This window comes from Lonchura striata, chromosome 7 (assembly GCF_050655825.1).
Source record: "Lonchura striata isolate lonStrDom1 chromosome 7, ASM5065582v1, whole genome shotgun sequence".
Classification (NCBI taxonomy): domain Eukaryota; kingdom Metazoa; phylum Chordata; class Aves; order Passeriformes; family Estrildidae; genus Lonchura; species Lonchura striata.
In genome coordinates this window covers 9712313-9725418 of record NC_140709.1, presented here as the reverse complement: position 1 = coordinate 9725418, position 13106 = coordinate 9712313, and the positions used below count along the sequence as shown (strand labels likewise).

Sequence of the window (13106 nt, the reverse complement as noted above, 5' to 3'; positions counted from 1 at the left end):
TCTCATCCACCCTCTCTCATGCCTGAGGGCCCTAATACCAAGTCCAGAGCTCACACCCTTTTCTCTGCCTTCTCCAAGAGATTTCTCTAACATCTAAGCCACACAGCAGCACTCTTACTGCATCCTTCCAAGCTGTAAATCCAACAAGCAGGAAGCACAGTATCAAATGCTTTTCCAAAAGGGTCTCAATAAATTCTTCCTACTGTTTCACTCAACAGGCCCACGGAGAGCCATAGCAGACACAGGCAAATGCAAAACAAACACTTCTGCAGAGCAGCCCATGTCGGTATCGAATGGCTCCATCTCCCCATTCCCCCATGGTGCCCCCATAGCATGGCCACCCTGCAGTGCCACTAGCTAGGGAAGGCTGAATTAACCCCCTCTGGGCATGGGGGAAGGGGGTAGCTGATGTCCTCCCAAAAGCTGCCATTAAACCTGCCTGACCTGCTGCATTTCTGAACCAGACAGGGCACTTGTGGCCATGGCAGGGGTGACCATGAGGACCGTGTGCCTGAGTGCAGAGCTCAGCAGCAGGAAACGCTGGCCACAGGGCCCCTGCTGCCCTTGGATGAGCCACATCCTGGCAGAGCTCAACACAGGTGGGACAGGAATGCCACTGCAGCCTCTGAAGACCATGGCAGTGGTGAGCTGCCTTCACCAGCCCCAGCAAAGGCCTCAAAGGTGTGAACCCGTGGGCCTAAACCAGTACTCACCATCGGAAAATAATCTCTCTCCTCTCTCCATCATGGCTTCATGAGCAGCACATTATTTACAAGCACCTGGAAACACCAATATTCAGGCAGTTTCAGACTTCCCAAATGAAGTCCCTTCCCCCACAGGTGTCTGATTTGTCAAGGTTTAGTGCCTGTAAATGTAAAGCTACTGTGTTTTCCTGCCATCTTATCTTTTATTCCTACCTTCAGGGTTTCGTAAGGAATATAAGAAGTCAATTTATGACTGATATTTTTGAGTTCCAGTTTCAATAGCCACGCAGAAACAACAAAGGAAAAACCTCACTTTTTTGGTTTTTATTCAAAAACTACTCTTTTACCCATTGGAGCTGCGGATGGCAGTGTGGAGGGGATATCAACCCTGCCACCCATGTGATGAGTTTGACACCCTCCTTGGGGGCTGGGAAAGAAGCTTCAGTGATGGGAAAAGGAAGAACTGCAGCAGGATGAAGGTGGAGCACAAGCTCTCAGTGAAGGCCACCAGCACTTGGCTTTTCCCCATGTGGTGCTGCAGTTGTTTATCCCCAGGGCACAGCCACATGCCCCGCTGCTGCATCCTGCTGCTGCTGCTTCCAGGGCAGCTCCAGGCTGAGGGCTGCTCCATACCCTCCTTGTAATAGGAGATTTAAATGCATGAAATTGTGGCTGAGGAGCCAGATGGGCCCAGCAAAGCCTGATGTCGAGTAATGCCACAGCATCCTCCTGAAAGAGGCTGTGACCTCAAACGCCTCCCCAAATTATGTACAGAACACGTTTAGCACTTCATCTGAAAGCAAGCAGCACATTCCACACACAGCAAAGGAGTCAGAAACAAACAAACAACCTCATCAACATCAAACAAAGCTATATATGAAACATTATTGATATTGATTAATTGAAACCTGCCCATCACCCTGTTTTGGGGGAGGAAAAACAGAGTGTGTTTTGATTTCACCTTCATTCCCATTTTCCAGATTGAGGGGCTAGAGACATGTGACAAAATGTGCTGGTTTCTATATTGTTTTGGTCTGAAATCCCAAAAAGCCACGAGAGTCTCTGCAGAAGAGGCATCTCTGTAGCACCTTGTGAGGATTACAGTGACCAGTCCCTTCCCTCTGGTTCCATGGGAGCCTTCCACGGCACAGCCCATGTCATGAAACTCCTGCAGCTCCCTTGAAACTCATCCCAGATCTCTCCAAAACTTGGATCAGGCTCATAAACCTCAGACAAGTTTTAAGCTGATGATGAATTAAGGTACAAAGTGAATATTTTCTCCTCCTGGAATTTATTATTAAAAGCCCTGAGTTTCCAAAGCAGACAAATAGTTCCTGAGTAATTAATTACCTTCACATCTCCTCTTGATGCCACAAGCCATCCATTAACAGATACCAATCGTCCAAAAGGCACTTAATACGTGACCATTATTCTTGAAATTTTGGGGGTGGTGGTATTTTATTGATTTAACAAAAACTGCTTGCCTTGTACCTCCATTGGAAGCAGCTTGTTCCAGATATTTGACATTTGGAGGTCAGGATATGGGTCTTGTGATCCCTCTTCATCCCTCACAGAAAAATGCACAACGTGAAATGATGTTGCATTTTGAATCCTGTCACTGGAAAAAAAAAAATCCCATATTTTCTGGGTGAAAAAATAAATCAACCATCCAAATCTGAGAAGAAGCAAATTCTAAATTTCTTATTTATTTATTTCAGGACCTTTTTCAGCCAGCTCTGGTTTGGAGCACACCCAGAATTTCTGGAGCTGAGCTAAACACTTCAGAGCAGTGCCCTTAAATCTGGAAAGAAGCCCCCAGTGAAATTTAGAAGGGACACTTGGATGCAATAAAGTTACTGTGCTCTTCTAAGTTTCTGGGAGCACCCATGGTTCTATTTGCTCTTGCATAAGGAGGGCAAATCCTAGGTATTGGGGGATACGAGTAAAAAAATCATGTGAAAAGCCACAAAGAGCAGAAGGCAGAGAGGCAAGGAGCCCCTCCTGTGCTGTATGGGCTTTAAAGTGATTTATTTTTAGCCTGCAGTTTGCTGCTAGAGCCTCTCATCCGTAGCTTTTAAGGCTGTTACCACTGAGGTCTCACCTTGTCTCAGGTTTAAGGGATGCTGTGCCAAATCTGGGTTGCAGCAAGACACCACTGCAGAATATAACAAGTGTGTTACATTCCACTTTCATACAGAGCTAATAAATTTATAGGTTTTCTACAAAATCTCTTATCTTTTATTCCTGTAATTACCTTCTCTAAAATTCACCATGCAAGGGCAATAATTCAAATACCTTCCATTCCCCTCTAACCTAAATGTTAATCCTAGGCTGGCTCTTATGCTTCAGCAAACCTCTTCTGACCTTGCAGGTGTAAGTATGATGCTGTTTAAGAGACTCTGCCTGTCTGAGTCTAAATCAGAGCCATATAGCTGAGAGCAACCAACCTCACAAGGCACAGAAAGTCCCCTGTGCCTTAATTCAGCCATGCACACAAGCATCATTTCATATTGTCACCCTTCTTTGCTGCTTCAACGCTGTGGTCACAACTATCTATGCCATGTCACCATGGCAGGTGTGTGATATTTTGGCCACCATACACAGCAATAACCACTGAAGGAAACTCAAGGCTGGTCAAGAGGAGCCAAGAGGAGAGTGAATAAAAAAGACAAGTTTGAGCTAAGATATGGATTTAATAAGCTTGATTCTCCCTGTGCAGACTCCTAATGGGACACAGATCCACAGATTCAGGTGGATGACAATTTATAGCAATTTATACAAGAGAAACTTGTCTCTTAATGCCAATATCACAACAAAACTTCACTTTTCTTCTGCCCATTCTTAGTCTTGACTGTTTGTGCTGGAAGTTCTTTGAGGCATAAAATTCCAATTTCTGGACCCACTTAATGCTAAGGAATCATAAATGCAGCATGAGCTTCCAGGCAAGTAATAAAATATTTATCCCCACCCACCTTCTGTTCTTGTATGCTCTGCAAAGGAAAACATCAAAAGTAGAGCCACCAGTTTACAGCTGGAGCCTTCAAAAGGAACCAAGCCGTGTCCCATTATCCCCATCTCTCTCAAAAACAAATGTTTTCACACCTTGACCCATTGCAGAACATTTCCATTTCTGGAATTATAGTAATAATAATAATAACTAAAAATATCACATTTCAAAACAAAAGGAAAATAATTGTAGATTATAAAAAAAGCTCACATGGCTTAAAAAACAGTAAGGCCTTTTCCTAATTACATTAGCCAAATTGCAGCCTTGATATATGAGGCATCTGCTCAGAGCTGGGTCCCAAACTCACCTTCAGGGAACCTGAAGCTTCATGAAATCCCAGCATGTGGAGGCTCAGCTGGGCTCTCAGGGGATGAAAGCAGCACATTACCACTCACAGGAGCAGTCCCCACCCACATTTCTTCCCTTCCACTAAATGTGAAGGTGATAAATTCCTGCCCACCCAATTTTTTTAGCGTGCTACCAAAGTTACAATCATTTTTGAAGTGACACCATGATATTTAGCTGTACAACTGCTTGCTTGCTTGCTTTCTTTCATGGTGGAAAAGTTTCCTTGATGTGCAAAGCCCTGTGTTCCTGTAGTGTCTCATGGGGTCTCCAATGCTACCAGACTCCCTGGTGCTAAAACAAGGCTTCTTGCCACCCTTACCATTAGCTACACCAGAGCTAATGCTCCAGGGAAGATCTGCATGTCCCTTTCCAAGCATTACCCAGGAAGGCTGTTGCACTCTTAACCTGAAACGGAGCAAGGATTGTGCCATGCATTTCTCCCTGCAGCTACAAGGGAAGGAGCAGGTGCCTGTGCTTCCCAGGTGATGGAAGGAGCTGCCTCCTGCTGTGCTGGTGGGAATGGCAGTGAAAGAGGTGGCAGAGTTTCTCCAGCAGCAGCTCGTGGAGCCCAGAGACCAGAACACCCTGGAACAGTGGGGTTCTGCTCTGCAGAGCATTCCCTCCACTGCCAGGGCTCAAGGGCAAGAGGCATCCAGCACTGATGCCAGCACCGCTGCCTCTCTCCAGACACACCAAGGCACACCCCATCCCTGCAGCCCAGAGCCCTCCAGATGTCCCCTCCCCAGGCCCCAGCGTGGCACAGCATGGTGCCTTTCTCTGGCAGCCAGCAAAGGCTTGACCAGCACACAAACACAACTAGAATGTTTCCAGAGGATGCTCAGGTGCAAAGGGCTGCTGGACAGTGGTGGCAGGAGAAGGGGACACTGCTGCACACCTAGCTGAAAGCAAAGCTGTGGCACCTCCTCCCAGTATTGCTAGACCAAGGGCCCATCACATCCCGGTTTTGGGGCCACAGTGTTAAAGAGGCAAATATTCTCCACCAAATTATCTGGTTTCAACCAGTGCAGCTCCTCAGTGAGTGAGATACACAGCCAAGGACCTTCCCCACCCTTCCTCTCTGGATCTCCTAACTCATGTCTTATTTTCTTTAATTTAATTCCCTTACTTACAAGAAGGGAATTAAATTAAAGAAGCTACCTAGGAATTTATGCCTATTAATCCCTTCATGCCATGCTCTGGGGTTTTCTTTTGTTCAAGTTGCAGAGAAATGTGGGGCTGAGCAATCTTGACTTGGGAGGAAAGGGACCACGAATGTGAGCAGACTTTGTGAAATACAAGATTTTACAGTAATGGCATTATGGTCAGGTATGAAACTGTAACACAGCACCAAGCAGCTGGCCAGCTGTGGGGCAGCACCAAGGAGTGTTTGAAGTTTGCACAACAAGGGTATCTGCGTAGGTTGAGGATACTATGAGCACAGGGAGGGGTCTCTGGAGCCACTGGCTCCAGGAGAAGCTTCAACATGGGCCCAAAATCCACACAGCAGATTCAGATTCTTTGGAAATGAACAGCAAGAGGCAGGCAGGAAGGAATCCTGGAAAGGTGTTTCCAACACTGAGTGACTGATTTGAGGTAGGTCAGAGCAGGTCACACAAACACAACTTTCCTCTCACCTCTATTGAGATAATTAAGGTTAAAAGCACTTAGTCAAAGACCTGCAAGCTTGAAAAATGAATACACTTTCTGCAGTGCACCAAGGTGGCTCTTTTCTCCATGTCAGCAGAAAGCCTCCTGTGCCTCCCTCTGTAAGGAAGATACAAAGCTGCAGCTGGCCAGGCCATGGGATGGGACCCACCCCACCCAGTAACAGCAGGGCACTGGCAAGTGGAATGGTGCTCAAAGGCATTGAGTGTGCCCACAGAATGGATGGAGACGAGTTCCTGGTGTCTCAGGCTTTTATTGCATAGAGGGAGAAATAAATAATCAAAAGTCTGAAATTATCAGAGATGAAACAAAGTGGAAGGCAGTGATTTCCCCTCCTCATAATGTCAGAACTGATGCGTAGTGCTGGGAGTAAACTTATTTTGCTAAAGCAATTCTGAGCCATCTGTCCCTTCAGCCAGGAGATGCTCTAAGTGGGCCCAGCTATTTCATCAGGTCTCAGCTCCCACATCAGAAAGGATGTGGGAAATAACTATGAACAGCTTCTAAGACATAATTTCACAGTTTTACAGAAGAGGTCATTATCCTGCATTTAAATGTGTGATTTCAGTTGTGAATATACTTCATAATCTTCTCGTACTTGCCACTGATTCTGGCCTATTGTCTAATGTCTTAAAATACTTTCTAAGACCTTGGTAATTGAAATGCTGAGGTAGAAAATTACTGTATTACAAGCAGGGAAATTCATGCCTAGAGAAGAAGTGAATTGACCTGGAAGGTCGCATCCATCCGTGACACAGCTGGGAGTGGGGTACCAGCTCCTGCTGCCAATGTCACTGCTCCCAGGCAGAGTGTCCCCAGCCACCCAGAGGACATCTGAAATGGGATGTTGTAAGCTTTTAGAGCAGCAACCATTTTTAGAACTCAATAGGGCTTATAATTGAATTCCTTAAAAGGGTTATACTGTCTTCAGGAACTCATCACTTCCCTGGACTGGCCCTTTAATTTCCATTTTTTCCCCTCAGTTTGACTAAGGTTTGAAGCCCAGTGATGTTGTAGTTTGCATAAACAAACAAGCCTCAAATACATAAATAGCAATTCACATCCTTTGTGCGTATATTCAAGTATTTCAAAAGGCACCCGTGACAGCCATTAGCACTTCTAAATGCTTTTGAAGTAATGGATTGATTTTTGCTGCTGTGTGTGTGTGTCCTTCACTGGAACTGGCTCCCAAATTGCTCTCTGCTGATGAGCGAGGACTGGTGATAGCGGTCCCGCGAGGCGAAGTCTGCGTTCTCCTCGGTGAGCTGCCGGGTCTCCATGCCAACTCTTGCAAGGGATGGTGTCACCACAATCTGCTCCCTGGGAGTTGGCTTTCTCCTGCAAACACAGAAGCAGAGGTGCCTGCATCACCCCTTGTTTGCTATCCATTACCAGCCATGCTCTCTCTGTTGTGCAAGCAAGGCAGGGGGATTCCAGAAGAAGCAAAATCCTTCTCAGTGCCCTTTGGAAGCACAGAGTTAACCTGAAAGCATTTTTCTTAGAAGGCACAAAAAGAATGTGGCTAACAGGAGCAAACAGCCCTTTTTACAATTAGAGAAGAATAACTCTGAGTATGCAAGAAGGGGCAGAAAGACTGCTTAAGGTAATAAGCAAGTCAATTCTTCCAGCCCTCTCTATGCTCATTAGTGGGTCATGGGAACAACGAGCAATGGGTTGGTCACTGCCAAGTGACTGGTACCAACCTGCATGAAGTGATCAAAATTGACTTAATCCAGCCAAAGAAACTGAAATTTGCTGCTGCTCCTATGGAGAAAAGGCACAAGAAGTCAGTATGCTGCTAATTCTCTCATAATAGCATTACACCACTGAATTTTTGCATAAAATCTCAAATCAGCATTCTTGTTATTAGCCTGCAGTACCCAAGGGTTTTGTGATAGTGAGAACATTCCTGCAGTCTTCCTACATGCTGTGGCTTTTAAACAACTACCCAGGTATGAACCCAAATTTCCTATGGAGAGCAGATATGTGTTCCCAGCCTGACAGCTTGTTAAACCCCAGTAAAGCCTGAGCAAAGCACAGACACCACCACAATGGTGTCTTGCAACACCTTTCCCTCCCTGGACTGCAAAAATCCCCACTGCAGATATGGGGAGACAGGAGGAGCCATTCAGCCAACCTCAGCCAGGGTGGCTGTGGTCTCACCGTTCAATTCCTCTTGTCTGACCCCACAGAGAGCTGGCTTAGCTTATCACACCAACACTGGTTTCTTTTCTGATTTCTCAGTAGTTTCCTGCACTGGGTTCCTGCAGGGGCAGGGGAGTGCCAGAACTGGAAGCAAAAGCAGCAGGAGAAGTTTATGGTGAGGGACAGGGAGAACCAAGCCCTGTCAGGAAGGAATTGCTGGATTTGGCTTAGGCTGCTGGGGAGGAAGAGAGAGAAGGGGTGTGTCAACCACAGGACATTTCTGCTCCCAAGGTCTTCACTAACCCCTAATCCAGAGCTTCTCTCAGGCCAGTGTCTCCTGGCCTTTCCAGACAGAAGGGCTGTTTGATCCTTTGAAGAACAAACTCCAGACCATCAGGGCCTTGTGACCACAAAATAACATTCCCTCACAGCCAAGTAAAAATCAGGCTGACTTTTGAGCATTCACTTCTAACATTTTCAATGCCATGCATTGTTTTACTGTATGCATGAGAATGCATGTGCAAAAGAAACCAAGAAAAAATGTCTAACCGTGCTACTATTTCTTGGATCAGCTTCCAAAACCCTCTATACACTGACAGAGAAATTCTTATTAAAGTAATTTTTGATAAATATTTCAAATGCAGATTACAGAGATACAATACAGTGAGTAAACAAAGGCAAAAACTACTCCAACACCTGAAAACATTATTTGTGTTTTGTTTGATATATGGGGGCTATAAACATCTTGATTAAAACTGACACATATTTCAAAAGATAAGAATTAGCAACTACTATCCACAATCTCAGCTTTTTTTTACTGTGCCCTACAGATACACAGAAAGGAAGTCTGTGTATCAAGTGGAGAAAAAGATGGATGGATGGATGGATGGATGGATGGATGGATGGATGGATGGATGGATGGATGGATGGATGATGGATGGACAGATGGACGGACGGACTCATGAGCAGGCGAGGATGCCCACACTATGTCCCTTCAGAGACACAGAGCACTGCAAACCCCCACTGGCCTTGCCAAGGAGCTGTGGGCTCTCATGAACTCCTTGCTGAATGTGCTTCACTGTTTAATTTTGAACTTGTTTAAGCCGATCACGTGCACAGATCTTTCTAATGCCCTCTGCCTTAAAGTATTTTCCCAGATTATGTTCCCAACATATTCAACGTGTTTAGCTGTGGAATCAAAAGGCTCTCTTGTTCCACCATTATGAATGCTGAGATTTGATGAGATACTCATCATAATTCCCATTTTCCTTAAACTTCTCTCAGGTGGGTTTAGATTAGGTGTAAAAAAACTTATTTATGGCAGATTTTTCTCATTGCTGGAATACATTTACAAACTGCCATCCCTTTTAAATCTTAGTATCTGGTTTTGCTGTTTAAAGAACAATATAATAAAGCAACAAGCACCATGTTCAAACTATCACACAAATAGAATCTAACAGAAAATTAAAAACTCAGAGAGAAAATGTATTTAAACAGCAATGAAACAAATTGTCATCGTTCACTGTGTCACCCATGTATTAAATACAAGAGTCTCAATTCCTAATTAAGTTAAATTAAAGCTTAATTAATTTTTAAGCAGGTTTAATAATACAGAGAAAAAAAACTCACCGAGAGGGAGTCCTGGGCTGACTTGGCCAATGTAGAAATACAGAATAACTGCTGCTCCCAGGCTGACAAGGGTGTAGATCCACTGAATGACAAACATTATGATGAGGGACACTATTGCCTGTTGGAAAGATATGGTTTGGGGTTACCCCAGAGTCTGGGAGGTAAGACCATGTGGACAGTCAAAGCTCAGGTTTCCATGGTACAGGGAGCCTCGTTTGGTCTCACTTAAAAGGAGGGAGAGCACAGGTTTGCAGGGTCACCTTCAGCAGCATGGAGGCAGCTCCATGAGCTACCCTGACTCCAGGGACAGCGTGGGTCTCTGCTTCTCCAAGAGACCTACCCAGAGGCTCACCAGCTCAGGAGGAGGTTTGGCTCAAGCTGCATACAAACAGGTGCAGAGGTAGCATCTCCATGGAAGGTGTTTGGAACAGCAAGGGGAAGCACACAAAGAAAGGGCTAAAATGGTCCCATCTGACACAATCAGTGAAGCTCAAAGAGAGACGGCAGAGGGAAGAGGAGTCAGGATGAATAAACACATCCAAGTTTTGCTCTTGTGATTTTATTCTGCATGGCCAATCCCCTCCCAGCTCTGTTGCAACCTCTTCCCAAGCCTACTTATTGACAGGAAACCAAGTTGGCTTTAATGAGCACATCCATTCTCTCCATAAGCAAATTCCCCTGCAGAGAGCTGATGGCTCTGCCATGACATGCACTTGGGAACCACCATAGATACGAGCCCAGAGATGGCATCAGCACACAACTTCCTAAAGATGCCATCCTAAAGAGGGGCCACCATTCCCAGCCCAGCCCTGGTGCTGCAGCCCAGTGGGACCCCTCACCAGGAGCTGGCTGCTGGCAGCAGCAGTGGTGAATTTGAAAAGCAGGTGTCCAGCTCCATCTGACAATTAAACTAACAGGTTTTGTTGGGTTGTTGGGTTGTTTGAGTGGGTTTGTTACATTTTATGCACAGCTATGAAATCCTCATCCATGCAGCAAAGCCATATGGCTCATTCATTATGCATATCTGACCCTTTCCCTGTCATCTGCCCAATAATCCATCTTCCCAAGATTAATTTTAAGTGTCTTAAACTTCTCAGCAACTTGAGGCAGAAGCTATTTGAAAGTTATTTAAAGTAACATGCTGTAGGAATGCTCTTCTTTCCTCCCTCAAAAGATGGAATTTCATAGCCAGGCTACTGGTATCAGGAAGTCAGCACTAATGAAACCCCACCCCAAGCTTGCAGAAACTGGCTCATTAATAAAAGCAACACAGCTTTGAAGATGGTGTCTCAGTTCATTACACAGCAAGAAAAAGCAGGCTGGCACACAGTGAAAAGAGGGACACCAATTTTTTTCCCCCTATGCATCCATGCATCTCTAAACTCCTAAGACTCCAGATTTTGAATTTGTACTTTTGAGTTGGGTTGGAGCTTGTCTGTTAGGGGTTTTTCCTGTTGTTATTTAGTTCAATATGCCATTGGCTTTCTCTGAATTTGAACTGCTGGATGCATGGTACCTTGAGTATTTAGTTCAGGTGACCTGGAATCAAGAGCCAAAAACTATTATTTAAGGTACTGGAGTACTTACACTGCAGTATGTGATGAACATCCTTCTGTTTTCTACTATCACAAAACACTGCTCAAAATAACACAAAATTACTTACACCAGCAAAGGAAATCCAGTGGCTGAAAAATCTGGAGTAGAAGGTTTCTGGTATTTGCTGAATTCCCAGTTCTGGATTTTGTTGCTTTATAGATGATTCTAAAGAAAATAAAAAAAAAAAAATAGAAAGTAGCTATAATGGTTTTTTTTTTCCCTCTACTTTAAATTACCAGATTCCAGGAACAAAAGCAGAAGTCCTAGCTGACAGCTGGGTATGATAGAGTTAAACCAAAACCTCTAAAACTAAAACTGAAAAGAAGTGCAAGGAAAAAACCAAAAAGTTGCCAGCTCTGCTACTGAGTCCATTTGAAGGCTGCATCTGTCTATCTCTGCCTCAGTTTCACAATTTGTGAAATAAGAAAAATAATACTTTCCTCCCTCAGAGGGGTTTAGGAAGCTTAACTGACTAATGCAGATGAAACCCTACAGCACTGGGAATGACAAACTCCACGCACATGTGCTGTATCAAATATCCACATCACAAACAGAACAAATTCAGACCTCCACCTATGGATGTTGAGTTGCAGACTCCACCTGTGCTGTGGGGACCACCTGAGTTTTAGAGCCACACAGCTCCAACCATCCTACCCCACACCAGGATGAAGTAAATCCCAAGATACATCTAAACCCTTTTTAATGCACAGCATTCAATTCAGCATGCCTGTGAAGAATTATGAGTATATCGTAAACAACCCAACACTAAATTTAGTCCTGCCTGCTTTCCTGTGATTAATCTTCTGTGGGAAATTGCATTGTAACTTCTCCTGTGATGCATTGCAATGAACTCTACCCTCACCTGGAATGAATGATATTATTGCCATGAATCACTGAATGACAGCCCCATATAAAGCTTGTTTCATGCCTGCCTTCAGGAAAGCACTGGGAGGACCAAGGTTATAAACAATTTCCTCTGAACGTGGAGATGTCCATCTCCTACAACCCTTACCTTCTTCCCCTGGGCCAGGGAGCATCATCACCTCACTGCAGGGCTGTTCCCTCTGCTCCAGCCTCGGGGGAGTGTGCTGGGCATCCGCTGCAGGTGATGAGCCCAGAGCTGTGTCCCACTGACCACCCTGCTCAGCCACGTCCTGCTGCCCCTCACGGGGCTCTGTGGTCTCATCCCAGCCGTCCTGAGCCAGGGGAGCATCGTGATGGGGATCCAGGAGAAAACTGTCTCGTAATGTCTGCTTGGCTGCCTTCTTTGCCTTCTTTCGTTTGCCCTTTTGGATTAAATTCTCAGCTCCTTCTCTTTTGCAAGTACTTGGCTCACTAAAAAATGGTTTAAAAAGCTGGTCCATGTCTTTTTTGAATTCCAGCAATGTGCCATTTGATCTGCTTTGAATTACCCCATCTGCTGCATGGCTGGAGGGCTTGTTGAAAATTAAAGGCTGGGAATGAGCAGGTCTAGCAGTTCCCATCTGGGTCTCTTCAGGTTTCTGCTGAATGTTGTAGCTCAAGGATATTGAGAAATAAGAATAGTCCACAGCAATATATGTCAGCATGAAGCTGATGGTGACTATGGGAGCAAGAACATTCACTTGCCCAATGAAGACAAAAGCCATGGTGATGAGACTTGTTAAGCAAATCGCAGCCACTGGAGTCTTGTTGGGGCCTTTCTAGTTCATAAATAAAACAAAATTATGTTTAAATTAATAACCATGAACCTTGCCATGAGGATTCCCCACTTGCTCAGCTGCCATATGTGGTTACCTGGGCTGTCTGCAGTACCCCCCTAGTCATGAAATACATGCATGTGCAAACAGAGGCTCACAGGCCTAATAAATACTGGAAGCCAAAAGCTGTTGAGCTCCCACTTCATCCCTAAGCCTTATTCAAGCTTTGTCTTTGGTAAATTCATCCACTCTCACTCATATCTCCATGGTAAAACAAAGTCATTAAAGCAGCAATAAACCTTCAGAGACATTTGTGAGGCTTATGGGAAGTCT

The 13106-nt window shown here is 44.9% G+C and overlaps 1 protein-coding gene across 3 annotated transcripts in view; it reads right to left on the bottom strand.

Moving 5' to 3' along the window:
• Positions 1 to 5957: 5957 nt before the first annotated feature.
• Positions 5958 to 13106, bottom strand: part of SLC12A8 (solute carrier family 12 member 8) — a 47350-nt gene continuing 40201 nt past the window's right edge. For all 3 annotated transcript variants that reach the window (XM_021526289.3, XM_085584176.1, XM_085584175.1), the window contains 5 exons: positions 12107 to 12776; positions 11162 to 11259; positions 9499 to 9616; positions 7428 to 7488; positions 5958 to 7062 (listed from right to left, as the gene is read on the bottom strand). In XM_021526289.3, the coding sequence (XP_021381964.3) occupies positions 6897 to 7062; positions 7428 to 7488; positions 9499 to 9616; positions 11162 to 11259; positions 12107 to 12776 (1113 nt within the window). In that variant the 3' untranslated portion in view covers positions 5958 to 6896. The remainder of the gene's footprint in view (positions 7063 to 7427; positions 7489 to 9498; positions 9617 to 11161; positions 11260 to 12106; positions 12777 to 13106) is intronic.